The sequence below is a fragment of the Dermochelys coriacea genome, chromosome 22 (genome assembly GCF_009764565.3).
Source record: "Dermochelys coriacea isolate rDerCor1 chromosome 22, rDerCor1.pri.v4, whole genome shotgun sequence".
Taxonomy (NCBI): domain Eukaryota; kingdom Metazoa; phylum Chordata; order Testudines; family Dermochelyidae; genus Dermochelys; species Dermochelys coriacea.
Genome location: NC_050089.1, coordinates 18,066,083 through 18,090,125, shown reverse-complemented (window position 1 = coordinate 18,090,125; position 24,043 = coordinate 18,066,083). Strand labels below are relative to the sequence as shown.

Genomic DNA, 24,043 nt, shown 5'->3' with positions numbered 1-24,043 from the left:
TCCTGCCCTAGAAAGAGTTAAAGCACCAGAGTAAAACCATACCTGTAGACACCAACTGCCTCCTTGGAGGTCTTCTTCAAGTGTCGGAATCGCATGGGCATTGGCAGATCCATACTAGTTGCCCTCCTAGAACAAAGAGACACTGCTAAGTGATCACCTTTATTCGAGAGCCCATGCCAAGCATCAGTCGGTATAGTTTCAAAAATATTAACATTTAGTCACTGTGACACTGCAGCCCAATGCCCACTGAGAAAGCAACCAAAATTAATAGTGTATTTTTCTATAAATATATTATAAAGCTGTTTTTAATTCAACCTCAGATCTCAGACAAACTCCTTACTGCTAACCAGCTCTCCTCTTCTGCAAATTTAATATAAGTAACCTTTTTTGCCTTATTCTCCCAGAATTCTAATCAGAACATCCTGCAGTAGCACGAAAACTGATTAGAGAAGGGCTGGCCATGTTCAGTAGCCAGCTCCCCTGCTAATGCAGGATTGTCCTCTACAATCTATTTTCTAGTGTTCTGTACATTTAAAGTTGTAAGACCACACCTCCAAGTGCAATAGACACGACCAAAATATTTGGCTTTTCTTCTTAGTACCCTCCCCTTTTCCCTTTTGGAGACATAAATCCAGCTGCATACCGAGCAGACTTCAACTGCACTTCCTCCTCTTCCTCATCATTGGGGTTGTATTCTGGCGGCTGGCGGTGTTTAGAAGCCAGGAAATTGAACATATCAAATGCTGACTTCCTGGAGGGCAAAGAACACGTGTATTACTGGCAAAGTTAATTTTCAACAATACCTTGGCTGCTGCAAGGGCTATGTGTGTCTGCTACTCTATCACTTCTCTGGCCTAACTGTCATTTCCTTCTCAGTGATTCATGCTCACCTCAGGTGCTGATCAAAGCTCTGTAAGGCAGCAACACCAAATAAACATAATCTTTAGGATTGTGAATGGAAGTGGTAAAGTGGGAAGTCTTATTAATTTCAATTTCCTACTGCTTGGCAAAAAGCTAAGAGCAACAGAAGTACTAGAGCTGCATGTAGACTCAGGAATATACAGGCCATCAGTTTACATTTGGAAGATACCATTAAACCTATAATCTAGTTTTTAGTTTAAAGATTAAATTCTGCAGAAGTTTACAGTTTATGCCCCTCACTTGCCAGGGAAAAAGTCTCTTACTCTGGCTAGTAGACTGGTCAAGTCCCGCCCATCAGAAAGCTCACACTTACCTGAGGTGGACTTCAGCCCTAGCAGAGCCATGTGGATTCAATGGGGGTTCATTGGTCTCCTCTGGTTTGTGGAATCTAAATTTGTAATTGTGACAATGCTTTGCTCCATAAAGCTGCTCAATCAGAAACACAACAGCATCATGGATAATCCCCAGCATCCTCAAACCATTCACACCTAGAACAAGGACAAAAGGAAAGAGTAAGAAACCAGGCGTCAGTGAAAACAGGCAGTCTGGAAAATAAACCAGTCCATCAGAAACCAGGAGAAGCACCTGCCAGAGCCCTGCATTAGCTACATTATTTTAAGTTCTCATTAGAAATCAAACAAACATTCTTTTGTTTCAGTCTCTGCATCAAGACACATCCCCAGTTCAGCAACTAGCAGATGAACTACAACCATCTAGGACAGTGGCTTTCAGATAGTGATTAAGTTGGTCAGAATGCTAACTCCTATAGCAGGCTTATAAACTATGCCTAACTAATAAAAAAAAACCCCGCATTGGAGCTTATAGGGTAACTCTGGGCATTCCACTTGTATACTATGTAGTTACAGTAGTGTTTCATAGACTTTAAGGTCCAACGGGACTATCGTGATCTAGTCTGACTTCCTGCACATTGCAAACCACAGAACCTCACTCACCCACTCCTATAATAGACCCCTTAACTTCTGGCTGAGTTACTGAAGCCCTCAAATCAAGGCTTAAAGACTTCAAGTTACAGAAAATCCAACATTTACACTAGTTTAAATCTGCAAGTGACCGGTGCTCCATGCTGCAGAGGAAGGCGAAAACCCCCCAGGATCTCTGCCAATCTGACTCGGGAAAATTGCTTCCTGACCCCAAATATGGGGATCATATAGACCCTGAGCATGTGGGCGAGACCCACCATGGGAAAGAATTCTCTGGAATAACTCATAGCCCTCCCCATCTAGTGTCCCATCACTGGCCGTCAGAGCTATTTGCTGCTAGCATTGCAGATCGGCTACATGCCATTGTAGACGGTCTGACCTGAAGCGAGGAGATTTCTGATCATACCATGCTGTTAAACAACTTCACAGCAGAACTCCAGGACACATCTAAACTAGTGTTATTTGTGCAGCTAATACACAGAATAAAAAGGTCAGATAGGCTTAGGTGGCCAGCCACCATAGATTAAGAGAAGTAGCATAATTTTCTCATTTGTAAAAGTAGCAAAATTGCCATAAGCTTTGTTCAACCGAAGTCCAACATTTCACAGCAAACGTTGCTTGCTCAGTGGATCAAACACAAACCCCGACACATAGTAATGAATCAGATAATAAGAGAGAAAATCAATGACCTGATCATTCTCATATAAAAGTTATTGCTGCCGCAATATTGGAGCTTTTTATTTATGCAAACCTTGAGGAGTTTTGCCCAGCTTAAATCAAAATATTTAATACCGAAAATGTTTCTCCTTTAAAGAAGTGAGCTGTCTATAAGCAACTGACCTTTTTCTTCTGAAGACTCTACTCTTTTTTGACAATTTCCTCATGACATTGGTTTATCTGCTTTTAAAATACACTTGCTGGCAAAGAGGAAACAACTTCAGTGCTTGGTATTACCTGCAAATGATAGCTGCTTCAGACGGGCATTGGAACGAGCTTCTTGAACTTTATCAGTCAGTGATTTCCAGGCATCTGTGATTAGAAAATGGAAGACAAAACAATAAAAGAATCTTTGCATCTATCAGACATCAGGAGTAACTGGAACAGCTGCTCAGCATATCTCTTGATTGTCTTCTCATTCAGTCAGGTCTGCAGCAATGCAGCCAAGTCCAGAGAGTGTGCGTGTATGTGCACGCACACAGTACCAGCCATGTCGCAAATATAAAGAAAAGCACAATTAGTGGCCATAAACTCATTATTTCTCCTGTAGTTATACAGTTTTCACCCTCTTCAAAAAAACTTAATGGTGCACAGGCAAATAAGTTGCTTTAGCAATGACACTTGAAAGAAAATTTAGATGACCTAATGCCTGGTCTGTGTTCATTATTTGCTTTGTCCCACCACTACTTTATATACCAACAACACTGTTGGTCAATGGATTCAAGACAAAGTGGCACAATGCAGACATTTAACACAAACCAGGCACTCTGGCATAGGATTTTGTTCCAAAGCTTTATCTCTAAGAGAAGACAAGTCTATTCTGGAGAAGCTTGATACAGAGATCACAGTTTCTCAAAAAGTATCTTTTGTTTTTAACCTCTGGGAACAAAGCTCAGAGAAAGTTGCAACCAGAAAGCATTGTCCTCACCTTCAATACTTTCTGCACAGATCTGAAAACCGTCATCACTTGAGATCTCGAAAACTAGTCCTTTCTTTGGCTTCTTCTCACCAAGGCTTTCTTTCCTCTTTTGTTCTTGCTGCAGCCAAAACATAAGTGGGGAGCTGAAAGTGCCTTCCTCCTCCTCAGGAGCTTTGGATCCTGGAAGACAGACAGACCGATATGAAGATACAGTTGGGAAGAATGAAGTTTTATTGTACCGCCCACCACCAAACAAACAGATACCTAATGGTGAAAAGAATTTGTCCCTGATTTGAACAATGGATGATTATTTCTAAGAAGCCACCAAAACGTAAGCATCATTCTTGAGCTGCCTCCCTTATCAGTGTGCCTGGTTAACTCTCTAGCTTTGAGATCCTTTTCATGCAAACCAACTCCTGGTTGCTTTAAAGCAGGGGTCACCAACGCAGTGCCCACGGGCGCCCTGCCGCCCGCCGGAGCATTTTTGTGCACCCGCAGGACACCTCAACGCTGAAATGCCGCCGAGATTCGTTGCCGTTTCTCGGCAGCATTTCAGTAATGGGGTGTTCGGCACCCGCCACAGTCTTCTGGGAATAGCAATATGCTAGTCCCACAAGAAAGGGTGGGGACCACTGCTTTAGCGGTTATCACAACCTGTAGAATCTGTAATGCAATTTAACATCTACCTCTGCATGGAGAACAGCATACACTATAGTAGGCAGCTGTACAGTTTCAGCAGAATCCACGTCCACATGCAGGCATGTGGACTCAGCCAGAACAATTCTGCTAATGATATTAAGTGAGTTGTTAAAGTTCCACAATAATGGATTACCTACTGAACCATCACCAGTGGCAACGGGAATTATAAAATGGGAAAACAAGGTCTTTCATGAATCATACTCCAGGGGAGCTACTACAGGAATATCAATTTCTGGTGATGATGGAGAAAGAAAACTGCAGTTAATGGGACAACAGCTTTACCACAACAATTTTAATTCTGTTCTCTGTATACGGGCACGGGGGTGATAAGCAGACTTTAAACTCAACTCTCAAACAAAGTTTAGAACGGGACTTTCTAAAGTTTAGAACTGTTCTGGAACTCTCATTTCCTGATCAAGAACTGAGGTCCTGAGCACGGATTTACATCCATTTAGAAAGTGAAATCCAGATTACACTACAACATGAGAACATAAAAATCAAAGTTGCAAGTTTCTACAACTACAACCACACATGCAATTCACATTTCTGTGACTGGAACATAACTCCCTCCAAAACTAGCAGAAAACCATACAGTGGCTACTACGAGTTCTTTAAAGTGGTCAAACGTGAAATGACTCTATATAGTTCAACATCAAAAGCTGTCAAGAAACTGTATTTTTGGAAGAAGCGACATACCTGTATTTTCTTGCTCATTTGCCGTGTTCTGCACTGACTGTGGCTCTGTAAGAATTGCCATTTGCCTTGGGGAAAGGGAAAAAAAATGAAATATAATGCTTGGCAATAAACCACCCCACCGAAGGTAACTCCTGTTTTTTTCTACGGCTGATCCATCTAACCAGTTGGGGTTGTTGTGTTTCACAGAGACAATGTCAACTTGAACACTTTTAAATTGATTACATATAAAAATTTCTAGTTTCTAACAGAGCACAGTTTAAATAATACTCTTATTACAAATATGTTTATAAGAGTTTTTCAGTTCTCCAGTACCTGTTTATAAGGATCCTTTCAGAAAGGGAGAAATTGACAGTGCAAGAGAACAGTGAACCAAACTGCATGCCTGTGACTGAAAGTACCTCTGTATTCACACCCTACACATTACCGTAATAATCTTTGTACAAAATATGCCTTGAGAGTTGTATTGGAAAACTAATAATGCACTGGTCAATAATATCATGGTGAAATGTATGTAATCCATAAACCACGAACCACACTGCCCTCACTAGACAAAAGTTGATTGCACCCCAGAACTTCACAATGCCTTATACTGACAGACTCAAGGAGCTCAAAGGCAAGTTTAAGGAGTGACTTGATTAGTCTATAACTATCCACATGGGAAACGAATACTTAATAATGGGATCTTCAATCTAAAAAGAGAAAGGTATAACACGAGCCAATGGCTGGAAGCTGAAGGTAGACAAATTCAGACTGGAAATAAGGTGTACATTTTTAACAGTGAGAGTAATTAACAACTGGAACAATTTAGCAGCAGTCGTGGTGGATTCTCCATCACTGAGAATTTTTAAATCAAGATTGGATTATTTTTTAAAAAGATCTGCTCTAGGACTTATTTTGGGGGCGTTCTATGGCCTGTATAATATAGGAAGTCACACAGTGGTCTCTTCTGGCCTTGAAATCTATAGGCTTGTCTACATTACATAGCTTTTAGCCGCTAAAAGTCACACAGTGTAGTCACTGTTTGTCGGCTCTCCTGCCAACAAAAAACTTCCACTGCCAATGAGCGGCATTAGCTTTGTCGGCAGAAGAGCTCTCCTTCACACAGGCACTTGTCGCGGCAAAACGTGCGTCTTTCGGGGGGGGGGGGTGGATGTTAACACCTCTGAAAGACAGTTTTGTCCTTCTATTGACAGTGTAGACATAGCCTATGAATCCATGCACAAAGGATACAAGCTGGAAAAGGAAAAAAACCTAATTTTTAGATTTCAGTACAGAAATCTTCGTGTTACCTGTGATTACAGTAGGTACAAGGGGCCTGATTCACCGTTGCATAATTTCAGCTTTATGCTGTTATAACACTTAGCATGCATTCACACTACAGAATTAACTTGTGTGATCCACCCTCAAATTATTTCCACCGTGTACGCATTTCACAAAGGAGAGTGGCCTCACTACAGAACAACAGCCAAGCTTGGAGGAGCACAGGGGCTGTAGCGGCCTTTATCCACACTGGCACTCTATTCACTTGTGTGTAGTACTAAGACTTCCTGGGACACATCTCATGGTTCATAGCACCTCCGTGCAACGCTATGAATGTTTTCCGTGTACTGAGAGAGAACCTATCTGTGCCTTTTGGAGATCCTGGGCAGAAATGGTATGAACCTGACAAGTCATTAAAGTAAATCAGTTCCGGCTTGGTGCACTCAAAATTTCTGTCCATTACCTTCATTCCAACTTGGAGGCAAGGCCTGGATCCAATTCAGAAAAACAATCTATAGCAGGTGTTGGCACTATCGCAACTCTCATTTTGGCAAAAAGAGGAAGAAACAGGGCATGTGGCATGGTGGGGCACAGCTTGTCACCATGCAGAAGTGATGGTAAGCTTTCTTAAGGAGAGCAAAAAGCTTCATGCAGAGCTGGAAGATGGGAGACAACTGATTGGCAGTTCTGGATCCGTCCCTCAAGCACTGAGTGATGAGACTACATCACCAAGCAGCCATGAGACAACTAAGAGTGGGCCACACGCCCGGAGTTGTGTGAGAAGCTCCTTCCAAGCAACTGGCAGTACAATGAGAGGCCTCTTCTTCAAGGCCATTCTAAAAAAGCTTGAGCTTTATGCCAAAGATAGATCAGTGCAGTTGCTGGTACTGGCAGCCGAGTGTGACTGTGCAGAACGAAGGCTCAGCAGGCCTAGATGTAGTGGCATGGGACTCTAGGAAATAGACAGCAAGAAAAGGCCATAGGGTAGTAGCCCCAAAGGATTGTGGGCAGGTACTGGAGGACTAATAACCCTCATAGGGTTGCCAACTTTCTATTTGCAGAAAACCAAACACCCTTGCTCCCCATCGCCCCACCCCTTCTCTGTGGCCACGCCCCCTGCTCACTCCATTCCCCCCTCCCTCTGTCACTTGCTCTCCCCCACCCTCATTCACTCGCTCATTTTCACCAGGCTGGGGTGCGAGAGGGGGTGAGGGCTCCGGCTGCAGTTCTGGGATAGGGATGGAGATGAAGGGTTTGGGGTGCTGGAGAGGGCTCCGGGCTGGGGCAGAGGGTTGAGATGTGGGATGGGGTGAGAGCTCTGCCTGAGGGTTCGGCTCTGGGGTGGAGCCAGGGATGAGAGATTTGGGGTGCAGGAGGGGACTCCAGGCTGGGGGTATGAGAGGGGGTTAGGGCTCTGGCTGGGGGTGCAGACTCTGGAGTGGGACTGGGGTTTGGGGTGCAGGAGGGGTCTCAGGACAGGGAGTTGGGGCGCAGGCAGGCGTGTGGGCTCTGGACGGCGCTTACCTCAGGCAGCTCCCGGGAAGCAGTGACATCTCCCTCTGGCTCCTAGGTGGAAGCGTGACCACGTGGATCTGGGCACTGCCCGCATGCGCTGCCCCCTCAGCTCCCATTGGCCATGTGGGAGCTACTGAGCTGGCACTGGAGGGGGGAGCAGCGCTCAGAACCCCCATGGCCATCCCTCCACCTTGGACCCAGGAGAAGATGTCAGCAGCTTTCCAGGAGTCATGCGAAGCCGGGTAGGAAGCCTGCCTGCGCCGACAACCAGACTTTTAATTGTCTGGTCAGCACTGCTGAACTGAGCCACCAGGGTCCCTTTTCAACCAAGCATTCCAGTTGAAAACCAGACACCTGGCAACTCTAGGCCCTCAACTGTTGTGTTATGACACTGGCCTGTGGCCACATTATAGATAGGTGGAAGTAGTGGCTCTTGAGAGGAGCTCACGGTCTGTCCCATTACCCCAAGTCATGACAGCTAACTTGTTTTACTGCCTACACCACACACAGGTCATCACATGAGTGACAGGTGGGTGGGGCTGTTTTTGTGAGTAGGTGGGTGTGCATAAGTGGTTTGAGTTATTACGAACACCTGGAGCTATTCCTCATGTTAACTTGCTAGTGAAGACAACCTCTTATGCCGATTTAAATCTGGAATAGCAGCAGCAATTAATCAGGCCCCAGAGTTTTCAGACAGAAATGTGGTTTTCAACTTGACAGTGTCCATTTAAATAGATTTTTTTTTGAAGATTAGTATTGTTCTTTAATATTGCAGTTTAAGTGTTTTCCTTTAAGACTCAATCACTACCAGGACACTGACAGCTATCAAACCTTTCCATTAAAGAACTGAGAGTAGATTTTTAAAAAGAGGTAGTCAGTCCCCAGCGGAAACAGTCCACCTGACAAAATCCATCAAAAACTGGCCCCTGGATGGCAATCTTGAACTCATCTCTAGCATGAAGCAAAGCAATCAACTGAAGAAAACTGGGGAAAGCTTGCACTACTGTATCCATTCTGTGGATATCAGATTTTGACCTGTACGGTTGCTAATCTGGTAGTTTTTACCAGCCCTAAAAAAAAGAATTACAAACAACATTTAAAAGCCACAAGTATGCAACTATTTCTAAGCATTTACTCCTGAATCAAGTATTCAAAAATCAGCTGGTTTCAACTGAACATGAAAATATTCTTATACATTAACATTTATTTCTGTGACATTTATCACTGTAGCATGTGCTCTAATTATGTTATTACAATGAATCTTGTTCTACTAGATTAAACAAGGATTTAATATTACAAGTGACACATTCCAGACTGAAAGCTACTGGGGTATTTTAATTTACAACAACAGCAACAAATACAAGGAAGGAAGGAACAGAGTTTTATTTTGTTTATAAGGTACTGAATATAAACCAGCAAAACCTAATGGGAAAGGTTTGTTTTAATACTTACCCTGCAGGCTGCCCAGATGGCTTTTGTGGTAGCTGATCTATACTTGTATCTTGAATGTCTGCCTTCACTGCAGGAGTCCTGGAACAGAAAGATTTGGGATAATTCAAGAGACTATACAAATAAGAATTTATTGTGACCAAGAAATAATGGATCTAGTGGGACCTGCCATAAGTGATTCAGCATTTCAGCAAACTACAAAAATAGGAACAAATGCTACTGTGAAGCCAGAGGACAGAAAGTAGATCAAATTGCTAGTGCTTTAGGTCAGATTCAAGACTTGCACTTTAAAGGGATGGAGTACTCTAGGATCTTTACAAGGATGTTTTTGCATAACCATAAGCATGGAACCATGGGGTCACTCCATAAAGGATGATATGCTGGCAAAAAAATAGCCTAAAATATTTACAAATAGAAGATCAATTATGTCTAAAAGATTGTGGATCAATTGCTTTTCAAAACAGACTTACAGCACTGAGTTAAAAACATTAAAGAACTGTAGAACTGAGTCATCTGACCGGAGTCATATGACCCAACTAACCGGAGTTAAAGGTCAAGGGACCTGCCCAGTACTTTTGGGCAGGTCTCTTGACCTCCAGGAACTGCAGTGGATTGCTGGGTTGCCCTTGGTCAAATCCCTTATCATATGGACTGCTGGCAATGTCACACAGAGAGGATACTTGGGGACTTTCTGAACAAAAACGTTAAGTGTCACATTCAGCACCCAGGTCCACAGTCCTTATTCTCCTTTCTTCCTACAGATTTGCACCCCAAGTAAAATCACCAAAACAAGTGCTACTTCAATTCAAAGACTGGAAAGAAATTGCCATACAGTAAGACAATTGAGCTCAGTCTGTTTAGCTTATCAAAACAAATCATAGAATTATATAAATATAGGACTGGAAAGGACCTAAGAAGATTGAGAGTTGACTTGATTACAGCGTATAAGTACCTCCACTGAGAGAATATACCAAGTACTAAACTGCTCTTTAAAATAGGTTTAAATTCTATAAACTGACATTAACTGGCAGTTGTGAAAACATCCCAGAACCTGGTGGCAAAGTCATGTGCTGTTCCTGAAGACCAAGAACCATTGGCTGGAAGTTAAAACCAGACAAATTCAAGTTAGAAAACAAATATTGAAAAAGTGGGGGCATTTAACCATCAAAACAAGCTACCAAGGAAAGTGGTAAACTCTCTTCAAATGCAGACTGATTGCTTTTAATGAAGATGTTTTAGTCAAACACAAGCTATTGGGCTCAGTACAGGAGTAATGGAGTGAAATTATTTGGCCTGTTATGTATATATAGATAGATCTGACTAAATTATCTAATTATCCCTTTGGCCTTAAATTCTATAAACATTCCCTATAACTTGTGATTCCTCTTTCCAAAGGAAAGAGAGAAAACTCAGCAGCATGATGAAAATGCAGTGTGATTACTGACATTAACTGGCATACAGCTTAACCCTTTAATTAATTAAAAAAATAAAAAGACATCTGTCCAAGGCTCTAGAAGCATTAACACACAATTAACCATATAATTAAATCTCAGCAGCATTAACATACTATTAACAATATTTAATGGGAAGTATTCTACTCCCATGACATTTTAAAGTTGTACCATGGCATTCAAGAAAGAAGAGAAACGAAAGGGCAAAATATAGGGCAGAATGAATTCAAAACAATTTACAAACTGTATGTAGGGATACCACTTCACCAGCCACTAAAATATAGACATTTCTAAAAGAGAAACAGGACACTTGTTTTCCAGCACACAGCAACACCACACAACAATTAGGGTGTGCAGAATCCCATTGCCACTTGAAATAGCAGGGGAATGTGGGAAGGCAGACTGTAATAATCCAATTAGAAATTTGGCTAGGATATTAGGACCAACTCTCCTCTTGCAAAAAGTACCATGGGATCTTCAAATAACTACAACTGGTCAGCGGCTCAGTTTTAAGTTCTACCTAAAAAACTGGTATTGCAAGCAGCATAGTACTTCCATAGGAACATACCAGAGCAGTCTCTTGGTACTGGCTTGGAAGAGTGCAACCTCCTCAGACCACCACCATTTCCTATAACCACCATGTTTTCCTTGCAGAGTTCCAATCCAAGTTCTAATCAGGCCAAATGCTGCCAGATTTTAAGATTAAAAGTATATATCAATAGATACAAAGCACCTATCAACGTGATAGCTAACCACTAACTTATAGCACAGCTAGAGGTACCATGTTCGCAAACAACTTTGCTCCCCCAAATAAATGGTTATCAAAAATTTGTCAGGGATGTCCACCATAAATTAAGGCAAAGATTGTGTGTTAACTTCTTTAGAAATCTGCTTTCCCTGTCCAGAAGTCCATTGATGGCAGTGAATGCTATTATAGAATTTACTACTAAAGGATTCACTATGAGAAGATAAAAAGGAAATTTGATGTGGGGACCAGTGCAACAAAGCCAATTTTTTACCACGGTAACAAAACCTCAAGCATACACAAAAGCAAACACATGTTTCTCTTACCCTGCAGTTGAGACTTGGGATACAACATTGGCCCCTCTGTCTGGAATGTGTACTTCAGGGGGATTGGTCCACATGTGAGGAGTTTTATGCTTCTTTCCATTCCCTTTGTCTAAAGGCGGTTGAATTCGTTTAATTTTTGGCTTCATTTTTGTGGGACCAAGCACTGAGCTACTTGCAGACTGTTGGCCAGATGATGGGGAGCCTCCAGGCGAAGCTGAACTGGCATGCATTACAGTTGAGGAAACCTTGCTTTGCTCAAGTCCTGTGTTGTTAGGAATGTCCACTAGCTGTGAAAAGCTTGAAAACTGAGGTGCTGAAGCAGTGGCAAGATCCAGCTGAGAAGAAGCATTTTTGATGGCTAAAAGTTGTGTCATATGCTGAAGCTGATAAGGACCTTCTGGGTCAGTGGATGATTGAGCAACTGTCATGCCCATAGTCTGTGCTGAAGGCAATACACATATGCTTGATGCAGCTGTCATTGCTGCTGTAGCTGGAGTTTGTGACGTCCCCAGTTGTGAAAACATCCCAGAACCTGGTGGCAAAGTCATGTGCTGTTCCTGAAGACCAAGACTTTGCTGACTGGCTTTGATCAAAAGATTGCTTATTGAGCCAAGGTCTCCCAACAATCCAGGGCTAGTTAATGTTACAGAACCCTGTCCCAAAACATGGCCAGGTACTGACCCACCAGTGCTAGGTGCTGCTGTGGCCTGCATGGATACAACATTCAGCACTGATGAATTCGATGCTAGTCCTGACACTGGCCCTGTCGTGAGGTGGCCAGCATCTGGTCCAATAATGCTGGGTGAAGTGCCAACTGCCGCAGCAGGGGCTGCTCCCACACCCTGGGGCAGCAAAGACGCTTGCTCAAAATACATGACTCCAGACTTAGACCTTTTAATAATATTGGGAACAGTTCTGTGGGGTGTCGAATTTCCAAGGGTCCCCAAATCTAATGGGCTGTTGGAAAGTTGGGAGGGAGCAAAATTAATCAAAGTCATATTGGAAACCATCTCAGAAGGCGCTATGGCAGAAGAGGTTCCAGACGGAGCTAGCTTTTTATTCTTTCGTGACTGCAGTCGGGATATTGGCCTTTTCTTCCCAAGGCCAGAGGTCGGGGTGGTAACTGTAGTGCCAAGGTCTGTCCTCTGGCTTGCTTCAGACACTAAAAGCTGAGGATCAGGAGGTGGCTGTACACCAATAAGGAGACCTGATGCAGGACTGCCAATATTTGGTGGGAAACCACTCTGAGTAGCTGTGGGAAAGGTATGCAAATGCTGGTGATGGGACATAGGCAACAGTCCTTTGCTAGTAGGGGGGAATAAAGACTGAGATGATGGCAGGCTTGGATTTAATTCTGTAGTCAAAGTGAGTGCACTTCCCATGGGCCCTAGCACTGAAGTATTGGTCTCCATTACGCTCTGTGCGGAACTACCAGAAGGAGTCAGCTGTATTTTTTGTGTAACACCATTGGGAAGAGTCTGGAGGACATACAGAGGCTGCATATTTTGATTGACTACCAGAAGTTTTTCAGTGGCTGGTTTTAGGTGGGGTGGGGTTGTCTGTACTGCAGCATTAGAAATCTGAGATGGACCAGGACTGTCAGTGGAGTTTGGAACGTATTTTTGGTTTTGAAGAGGAACGGTAGGAGATACTGGCACTTGGAGTCCAGGAGTACCGCTGTTCCTAGTTAAATCCTGGTTGCTGCCATGCCCTTGCTCTACTGGGGCACAAGGTGGGCTGGCTATGTGTTCTGCATCTATGTGACCTTGGATGAAATGATCAGGAGTCATATGTCCTTCAGGGCTTGGGTCTACCCCTGGGCTTAAAAGAGTTGCATCCCCTTCACCAGAGGCAGATTTTTCTGTGACTGTAACTCTCTTCTCTCCAGATTCTGTGGAAGGTAAAGCCAGTATAGACCTCTCTCCCGAAGATGAGAGTGCAGACTCTGAAATTACAGCAAGCCTGTTGCGGTTTTGGCTGGGCACAGTAGGACTACGAGTAGTTAGAACAGAGAGATCTGATGGAAGTTCTAAAGGCAGCTCAAACTGCTCCTCTGCTGATATAGAGGAAGAAACACTACTATCCACTGGTTCAGCAGTTGGCAGCTGTTGAGAAAACACTTCAAACAAACCCATGTCCTTGCCACGATTACTATCAAGACCTAGCCCCTCCCCCAGTGTTAGAAGTTCAGATGAAGATGACTCCGGGCTTTCTCCTAAAGCCTGCATCGATGGTGTATTCTTTAATACAAAGTCCATGATGTCCGAAGGGAGAATGTTTCCACAGTCATCGCTATTGTTATTGTCAGAGTCTGATTTTAGCAGTTCTGTGTTAAAAGTGTCCAATAAGTTCTTATCTGAGGGTGTGCTAGCATGAGCTCTACGGCCTGTGTCCAAGGAACTCAGCTGAGCTTCCAAGGAATCCTGACCCTGTGTTTTAACCCTGCTTACAGCATGGCAATTATCAATCTTTGGCTCAGTTTTATGGCCAGTAGAGCTCTTGGTGACCTGTACTTTCTCTCCAGCTTCTTCAGCTCGATCAAGCTTTAAGTTTTCAGTCCCATTTTCTTTGCCACTTCTTTTGGTTACCTGATTTACTTTTCTTGTTGTTGCTGTAACACTTGTATCACTTTCTGTTCCATCATCCACACCATCTAGCTGGGAGATTTTTGGAAGATTGCACTGCTCCTCCTCCTTGAATAAATTATGGGATCCAAGCCTCTCTTCTGCACTTGAGGAAACCACTGTCCTAGTGAAATTGTAGTAGTACAAATCATCTTCATCAGAAGTACTTAAGTCATCTGCACCATCTACTTGTCCTTCTGCAGACCTCTTTCCTCGCTTCTTCCCAGTTGAGTTGCTGTAGAATGGAATGTCTTCCTCTCCATAAGATCTCACACCATACAAAGGAGTTAATCCAAAGAACATGTTAGATCTTGCCCGAGCACTTCGCCGGGGATATCTCCGCTTGTAAGAACTATCTTCCTGAGCTTTAGTTCCATCCTGAAGTATCAAATTTCTGTCTTCAACAGGCAGATTCGGATAAGAATTATTTTGAGATTCCTGGGTAGGAGTATCACTTGGACTTCCCTGAACAACAGAACCATCTCCTTGGCTTCCAGAAGTTGAAGACAGCTCTGTCAAAGCAGCTGGTTCTGCACTCTTACTCTGCGATTCGGCATCATTTTCTTTCTGTGTATTTTTAGATTGGCTTTCACCTTCCATCTTGAGAGGAGTCAGGGTTACTTTAACTGTGCGTTTTCTAGGAGCCTGTGCTTCCTTGGAGGCCACTTCAACTTGCACCAATGGAGCTTTAGATGCCCCTTGTGCAGGTGGAGACTTATCCCCAGTTTTCTCAGCAGAAACATTACTACACAACCTCTGACTAATCTGTTCAGTTGCCAAAACCTGATTGATAAATTCTGGTTTTAAGCTTCCTTCATCACTGGCTGTCACTTGACTTGAGTCTGTAAAAGTTTTTACAGAATGTTTCTCTTTGAAAGCGTCTTTTGTTAACTTTTTTCCTTTCTGTCGTCTGTCTCTGCAAGCAGAAACCACATGCTCACTTGATGCAGAAGACCTGCTACTTATTCCAGAAGGCTTTAAGTTCTTTCCATCTACGTCTTCAACAGAAGAGATTTTTTCTGGTTGTATGAGGTCCATATGTAGGTCTCTATCTTTCCTTGGGCCTCTCTGATGAAAAGATGGAAAGGGCATTGTATCTTTGGAAGAAAGTGTTGCAGAAGAAGGTTCTTGAAAAGTTCCCTTTTTATTAATGTTTAATTCTATGCCTGATGTACTAAGCACTTGGGTGGACATTTTAGTATTCCCAGATGAAGCAAAGCTATGAGCTGAAGAATCCGAGTCCTTTGAACTCGACAATTTTGTCTTCTCTCCCTTCGAAGATGTGCTTTTGGACATCAACTCTGAACTGGTAGAGTGTTTTATTTCTAAAGACTGAGATCCACCCAAATGACAAGTTTTACTTCCACTTGTAGCTACCATTCTTGGAGAGCTTGAAGAGTTAGGGCTATTTTGAGCTAACGCACTTGGAGCGCTTAAATTCACTGACCCTTTGAAGCTGTCTATATTTTTTACGCTTGATTCATATTCTGATGAGGATCCGATACTAGATACTCCAGGCACAGTGTGTCTGGAGTAAGTGTTCCCAACTCTGGTGGGAAAAACCATTCGGAGTTTTGACTGCTGTTGTGACAAAGAGGAGGTACTCTGTCTCCTAGAGCCGATGCTTCTAAGTCCAGATGATAATAAAGGGTCTCCCACTGTTACTATTTCATGGGTCATTGGCGTAGGACTTCCTGAAGAGGACAAGAGGGGAAAAAATACAGTGAAACAATATAGGTATCACATAGCCAACACATACATGCAATTTGATTATACAAACGATGCACATACCTAAGAAATTCAACAAACAAAACACATTTTAAAAATACTGTCAAAATAAAAAAGAAATAAGGCTGAAGATACGTATTCCCCAAAAACCAGACTCTTTATAAACATCCAATATTGTCAGTTATACATCTTTTGAAGCTAATGTTGATAATTTCTGAATTATACCCTATAGGGTTCGATGCTATACAATTATGAGTCCGGAATTCAAGAACTAATTCTGATTTACAAAGACACCACAAAAGTCAAACAAATGACTCCAAAATTACTCAGAAGTGTTATTTTACCTGCTACCTGCTGGCAACATTACACATGTTAATAGCATGTCAGAGCATACTAGCTTCAGGATAACTGAAGAGGATTACTATTTTGTCTTTAAAACTAAATTTGAACTGATGCTTAATGTAGGTTTTCAACACACTTTGGAAAGAATTCAGTAAGTACGCCCCCTCTTTTTGACTAAAACTGCACTTTTATAGATCTTTCATCCAAAGGATTTCAAAGCTTTTTATAAACTTTAGTCCTCAACTTTGTAAAGGAAAACATTCTAACCATTTTAGAGAGGAGAAAGACCGAGGCACGAAGAAATGGTGAAGTGACTTAGTCTAGGTGGCAAAACTCAGAATAAAATCTTGGAGAATTCTGAGTTCTGAGTTCCAATCTCCTGCTCCAAAATCACTAGGCAACATTCCCTCCTCTAAGATTTCTAAACATTATGCTTTATGTTTCTCTGAATGTTTTAGTTTAAAAATAAATAAATAAATAAATAAATAAATAAATTGTGATTCAATATTTGACCTCTTTTTAGAGTATATTCTTCTTGAATAGATCTGTTTGGAATTAATCTAAACCTGGATAAGAATTTCAGAAAAATTTCTGCCATAGAGGCAGCTATGCTTTCCACTGTAAAAAGCATTTGTAGAATCTAAAGAACATATGGTCACCACACAAAAGTAGTAGATCACCCAAGACACTGAAATTCTGAGTCTCGCTAAAAAGTGCCAGTTAAAGTTTTTGGGACTTTAATAAGCCAAAACTATGATCCCTGCTGAGAGCTATTACAATTCTAGAGCCTTTTCCTGGGCAGATTTTTGTTTTGAGTATGCAGTCCTTGAAAAATAATCTCTCCTGCACATGCCCCAGAATCTCTCTTCTTCCCTCATATCCCATTTTGCACTATCATCTCCACAACAAGGAAACTGAGCATCTAAAGTGAGCAGAACTTCTGAGAAACAAAGCATGAGACAGACACAAAAACAAGAAAAGAAAAGCAGTACAATACCTGCAGAGGGCAAAGGCCTAGACCCGGGAGACCGCTGCGTTAGGGGATAGATTGGTGTCCTGACCCTGGGACCTTTTGAGATCAGAGGATAGTAACAGGAACTGGAGGTCTGAGAATGCAGGGGACGATCTGGAGATGGAGGGTTTACCATTTCTGGTGTATTTTGACTCTCTTTGGATAGAGTTTCTGCAGCAGAGTAAGAATAATAAAAATTCAGACATTAAAAACTATAACCCTGGAGCATCTGTTGCTAACAAGTTTCACTCAGAGAAGTCAAGATACATTTTTTAAACAAAACATAAAACCACTGACATCTTGTATTAGATTCTCAGGAAGTAATAGTCTAATTTCTCTCTCCTAAATATGTTTTTTCAGCTGAAACACTTACAACAAAAAACACACAACATAAAACTAATTTATGACCCACCCATGTGGCAGCTTCACTAATACTTTGTCCTGGGACAACGACCTTGTTTTTTTACATGTCAATAAAGACCCAGGAACACCTTTGCCACTATAGTAATAAGAAAGCCTCCTGACTCCCAAGCCTTGGCTCTAACTATCTACTTAGGTATTCAGTGAAGCAATGCGTACCAGAAGGGTGTATATTCTGGTGTGCCCCAACTGCCCCACGTAGACCCTACTGACATGCTGTAAAAGGTATACAGTGCCCACTGATGTAGTTCTTTCTGAAACAGTACTAGGTTAACATGCACTAGGAACCTTTTAGAAAGCATTAGCTGTGTCTACACAGGGCAGTTAGAGAGCAATGCTTTGGATCATCCTGCAATTTACACCAGTCTAGTGCACACTGCTACAGTGTGTAGACAAACCCTTACTCTCCCCTTCTGTCCATAGACTTGCACTACAGTCAAAATCCCCATGTACTCTTCAGCAAGATTGATTTCAATTCTACAGCAAGACTCAAAGGATTCTGTTGCAGCAGCCTGGGGGCAGCAAACTTGAAATTTTGTGGCAACTGTATTTAAATGAAGGATGTATATAATTTGTTTTTGATCTAAATGGCCTAGGACCTGCCTACCTGAAAAATAGTTTCTTCTTTTGCAATATTGCCACAGTTGTGATTAAGAGAGACTTGAACTGGAGCCCCAAGGCGATAGAATATTTTCAGGGAAGTTCATTGCTTTGGGAGCTATCCTCACTCTAGGTCAGAACAACTAGGTTCAGCTGATCTTCAAGATGCAATACAAGGCTTATCTGAATACTCAGGCTTTTGGGGATGTACGGCTTGAAGAGGAGAGGAATTTTATTGGAGATTGTTGGTGCATTTAGCTGTTTCAGGTTGTTTTTTATTTTTGTCAGAGGTGCCTAAAATAATAAGACAGACGCCCTTTTGTGTATGTTTTTAATATACTGCAGGTTTTTGTACTGACAACGCATAACTGCATTGTAGAAGTTGTCTGGAAGTGAAGCTGGAGGTTTTGACAGCTTGGAAGGAGGTAACTGAGGCTGTCAGCATCTGTGGAAGAGTAGGAAGCAGTCTGGAATTATGGAACAGGCATAGCAGTTAGCTGATTTTGCTAAAACTAACAGCAGTGAAATATTTACCAATATTGACATTTAAAGCATAATTTTAGTTTCAGAGTTAACGCCCCTGTGACAAATGGGTCAGTTCACAACTCTCAGAGCTATTGTTTCAGGCTATCTGAAGACTGGAAGGCAATGTGGCATCAGCTTGGGTTCATGTTTCCAAGATTACCTATGCAACCATGAGTCCGAGAAACAATTTTTTAAAATAAAACCATAAGATACTGGAGCACACTTCTGCAGCACAGAGTGCATTCTGTGTCAAGTTCTATGTCCAAAAATGCACAGGACAAAAATTTAACTTTTTGGAATATCCCTCACCTGCTTACTAAAAATCATGAGCCATGCGATTGAAGAAAAAAAAATATATACACAGAGGATTTGCCACTAGAAAAGTATCTTAAGAAACTTGCCTGTTGGGGGTGCTGGACTATGAGCAATCGTCCTGTTCTCATCATGCTCTACAGTGCTATTGATATCTGGCTCTATGACAGGAGGTCGACATTCCATGATCTTACAAGTATACACACAGCGCTTCCGAGCATCTGTTGTGCTCCAGTACACCCTGGAACACCTGGAAAATATTTAGAAAATAAAATAAATATTGTCGCTAATGTAGACAGAGACCTCCACATTCTTGTCTTCAGTTTTCATCTTCTCAAAACTCTGGAGGCTATATGCTTCCTGTACTATTTGGAGTCATTCCAGCCAAACCCCAAGGTTCTTGAGTAGTTTTTGCTTAAGCAAGCTACCATAAGCTTCAATGGAAATTTCCCTGAATAAAGACCTATGGATCTAGCCCTTGACTGATAAGTAGTTCAGTAAGATCTACCCAATGATGAAACAGTTTTTACTTACTGATAACCAATGGGGAACAGCTTGTCTTCACAGTCTGACAGATCATTCAGAATTCCTAAGCAGTCTATAGTCATTGAACCTAAACCAGAAAGAGAACAAGAAGAGTTCTAGAAGAGAGAGGAGATCAGATTCCAGCACCAAAAGACAGAACAAATGCCAAGAGACACAGGCCTTACCAATCATCATGTGGATGTTTTCTGGCTCCAGGCCACTAAGAAATTTTCTTCTCAAACTGATCCCTTCAAAGTCCACAAAAACTCTTCTAAGAACTTCAAATCCATTCTCCGGTACCACCTAGAGCAAGAACCCCCCCCCCCGCCCGAGCAACACATTAATTTTAAAGGAAACATTATGCATGTTTCACACAGTCTCACTCAACGGATACTCGATTTGGTCTCTCAGATGGAGCTGTGTGGAGATTTATACAGCACTTGCCACACCTGTTCAGAGCTCTTAGTCACATCACTAACCTCTCTTCCCCACTAGTGTGTCAGGTCCTTACTCTCATGAAGAGCACATTCACCTAAACCTTTTAAGAAATAAAAATGTTTATTACTACAGTTCTCCCAAGCCTTGGACAAAAAGGGCTGCGAGTGTGATCTCACCTCTCCTTTGATCAAGTCACGATGCCGCTGGCAGTACACTTTCTTATCATCCAGAAAGACACAGTTCTTGGCTCGGGAACACATGAAGTGATAGTTGCTAGTGCAGGAAGTAAGGCAGCAGCCTACTGTGGCGCCTGACTTTTGACAGAACTCGCATCTCTATAAAGCCAAAGCATGGAAAAATTACAAAAACGTATTTTTGAACAAAACATTATTTTGAACAAATCATCATGTCACTATCATTTGTTTCTTTCACAGACTGAAAAAAGGGTTTAGACTTTGAATGAGCTTGTGTTAATGAAAGTCAAAAATTATACAATGAGTTATTTTGCACCCAAAAACCCATCCACAGGAGACAGAGCACACATGTGCAGGCGGGTGGAGGGGGAAATGGGGTGGGGGTGTTGTGTTTGCAGGGGAGAAAGAAGAAAATTCCCTGAAGAACATACTAATTTCCACCTAAACTCTGGGTCCCTCAAAATCCACAGAGACACTATCTTGCTTACCCTTCAGGACAAGAACCACACAGGAATTCTTGGATGAAGCCTGCACAACTAAGTTGTTCATGTGCACCCCTGACCTAGAAATGGCAACTACTCCCTCCTGTAGGGCTTGCTGCTGACCAAAATACAGGCACAATTTATCACTATTTTTGAAGCTTTAATATGAAAACCATTGTTTAGGGGGAAATGATGCAATACCAAGATTTGGCCAAATTACTTCAATTTGATTTATGCAATTGCCTTCAGCCCCATTTCCTTTCTTCTAGAAAGGAAGCAGCCACTGTGTCACAATAAGAAGGTTACTCCATTTTCCAAGTCTGGTCAGAATTTAGAAAAACCTTTTGCAGAGTTTATTATGATGGTTCTCTCTGTAAGTGAGATCTCTAAAAAGTAACCATCCTACAATGGATTTTATGAACATCCTCATATGGCAAGCAGCCATTTCGGCTTAGTCAAAAACTTATTTTGAACTAACACTCTTCAGCCCAGTTATCCTGGAATTTTCATTTAGGAATAACATTTTTCTCTTACCCAAGCCTCACTAGAATCAAGGCAAATGCAGACAGAGATGAACAAGAAAGTCCTAACTATATATAGCAGCAGTTCTCAAACTGTGGGTCAGGACCCCATAGTAGGTTGCAAACCCATTTTAATAGGGTTGCCAGGTCTGGTGTTAGACTTGCTGGGGCCCAGGTTGTGGGGGTCAAGCTTTGGCCCCTCTGCCTGGAGCATTGGGGCTTGGCTGGGCTCAGGCTTCAATCCCCCTTTCTGTGGTCATGTAGTAATATTTGTTGTCAGAAGGGAGTTGCAGTGCAATAGAGTTTCAGAACCCCTGATATATAGCATGTAGTTATATATTTCATATTTTAGTGCAACATTTAGCTGTGCAATTGACATCCCTCGTCGCTGCTATTTATTTTAAAATAAAAGCCATGGTTCTAAAGTGCTGAACTCAAAGAATTTGCTCATGGGAGATTCCCCTGTAAAATTCTGAATCCATAAAGTGTTGCCCTCCTATTACAAGCAAATTAACCCTTTGGTCTCCAACATTTTTCTACACCAGGAGCTCACAGTGCATTAGGAGGAAAAGTAGGCTTTCAAATGCCAGCCAGCTTAAGGACTAGCTGGGGAACATATTCTATGTTACAGACAGTGATAGAACTTAAAATCAGAAATCAGATTAATAATAGGAAGGGAGAGGAGGGAAAAACCCCATAAGAATTCTTTAGATGGACTCCAGTCTCAACCCTAACCAAGCCACATTTGCTTATACTCACCAACTGCTTCCCTCTGATCACAGCCATGTGTACATTTTTCAGAGACCCATCATCATCCTCAAACACTTCTGCTGACCATAAAGCACAGTTTACATGTGTCCATTCATTCTGGCCAATGTACAGGAGACGTCCAGCATCCTAAAGAAAAATATGTAATAAATAGTTTTTCAAAGATTCCTTAAGACAGTGGTTTTCAATCTTTTTTCATTTGCAGACCCCTAAAAATTTTGACAGGAGGTGTGCACTCCTTTCGAAATCTTAGACATTTCAACAAAAGGTTGAAAACCACTGGCCTAAAGTACAGCAATGCACAAAGGACCCAAGCAGATTTCCACTTGTACTGGATTTCAATCCACCCAAAAAGGAAGTTTAGCAAATTAGCAGTAATCTCAATTTAAAAAAAGGACAGCCTAAATAGTAGTTAAGCTCCAATTTTAACCTGTTATATGCTCTATAGTTCTCAATGTGGTATTGGAAGCTGAAAAATTAAACTTTTATATCTACAGGTTTTCTTTCTGTGTCCCAGAATCAGAAATATCGTCGGAAATGAGTGCAGCTCATAATTTCCCTCCATGAATTATTTGGTGAACTCATATCAAAAGGGTGACTCTTAAAATGCCAACAAAAAAAATTAAAATCTGGAATGAAAACCAAACCACACTCTTGATCAGAACAAACCAGGCTTAAAGAAAAAGGCAAGCAATACTACTTTAATATTAAACTATGAACAGAGAAATCAGTAAGCATCTGTCCTGTTATCAGTGGCAGCTCAAAAGTACAATCCATTGTCATAATCTATCACTATTATAGAGAGAGAGAGAGCTGTGCAGGTACTTACGTTAGCACTATCATCGCCATATTTCAGACAGAGTGCACACTGCCTGTTGTCTTCTACATCAGGAGGTGGATTAAGTTCAGGGCTATCCTCCCGGCTTCTATCAGAGCCTTACAGCAAAAAGAAAAAATGTTTATTCTTGGCAACTGGTTCTTAAAGACAGAGTGGAGGAGGGAAATACTTATTTAGAAAACTTGTCAGTTTAAGAGTTTTAAGTGCACAAATGTAGAAGAGTCAAATAGCAGCATATGCAGCGTTCATTTCTAGGCTGAGTGTTTTAAACCAAAGAGCAGGGACAGTAAGGCAGACCTCAGGGGCTACATGGCCACTTTCTGGGGAGAAATGAAAATGATAGTGGCCATGGCTCAGCGGAGGAATCCAGACAACTGTTCAGGATAAGTTATTTTAAGGTGTTCCTTCACAGCCTCCTTTCAGGCCAGGCACTTCTATGTATTTGTCTCTTCCTGGCCCAGAAGAGACAAGTAGAGGGACCAGTAGGATGTCAGGTCTCACACCTAGTCCCCTAGTCCTCCTCGTGGGTAGGGAGAGAAAAGAGGATGAAGAAAAGATAGCCACCACCCCAAGGGCTGAGGCTTCCTGTGCAACAGTACCATGCTATAGGGCTGCTGCCATTACCAACTGGAGCCTCCTTTGATCTTGCTTGTGGTGACTATCCTGGCAGCTCCTGGTGTCTTTAATGGAGTCACTTTTCTTCTGCCTTTGGCACTGCTCTGCAACTTCATGTTGCCTTCTGTATCATGTCCCTGTCACTTTCCTCCCTGCTTCCCACCCCAGCCGCCTATGTCCTGCTGCCCTCTTCTCCTCTCCCTACAGCCGGCCCTTGTGCCCAGTTTATTTGAGTGGAGCTGCCAGGATCCTGGATGTGCCTCAATCAACTCTGGCAAAACAGCAAATATGCTGATTGCTTGATAAAGTTTGAACTTGCAAGAGATCATGAAACCATTCACAGATTGTTCAAATACACCCAAGAGTTCTCTAAAAGAATGGACATGTACAAGTCCCTATGTGGAGCTAATGCAGTCTACCCCTTGGCTCTCAAGATTTTGAAGAAGGATGGGCACATCAG

The 24,043-nt window shown here is 42.1% G+C and overlaps 1 protein-coding gene across 4 annotated transcripts in view; it reads right to left on the bottom strand.

The window, feature by feature from the left end:
- The window catches only part of KMT2A (lysine methyltransferase 2A), an 85,816-nt gene that overhangs the window by 7,024 nt on the left and 54,749 nt on the right, over window positions 1-24,043 (bottom strand). The window contains exons 20-34 of one of the 4 annotated variants that reach the window (XM_038380757.2): window positions 22,960-23,066; window positions 22,122-22,259; window positions 20,342-20,500; window positions 19,913-20,030; window positions 19,737-19,815; window positions 19,292-19,452; window positions 17,331-17,516; window positions 11,640-15,957; window positions 9,121-9,198; window positions 4,894-4,958; window positions 3,508-3,678; window positions 2,817-2,891; window positions 1,235-1,409; window positions 644-751; window positions 43-126 (exon numbers count right to left, since the gene is read on the bottom strand). In XM_038380757.2, the coding sequence (XP_038236685.1) occupies window positions 43-126; window positions 644-751; window positions 1,235-1,409; window positions 2,817-2,891; window positions 3,508-3,678; window positions 4,894-4,958; window positions 9,121-9,198; window positions 11,640-15,957; window positions 17,331-17,516; window positions 19,292-19,452; window positions 19,737-19,815; window positions 19,913-20,030; window positions 20,342-20,500; window positions 22,122-22,259; window positions 22,960-23,066 (6,022 nt within the window). The other 3 variants (XM_043500872.1, XM_043500873.1, XM_043500875.1) reach the window with 3 other exon arrangements.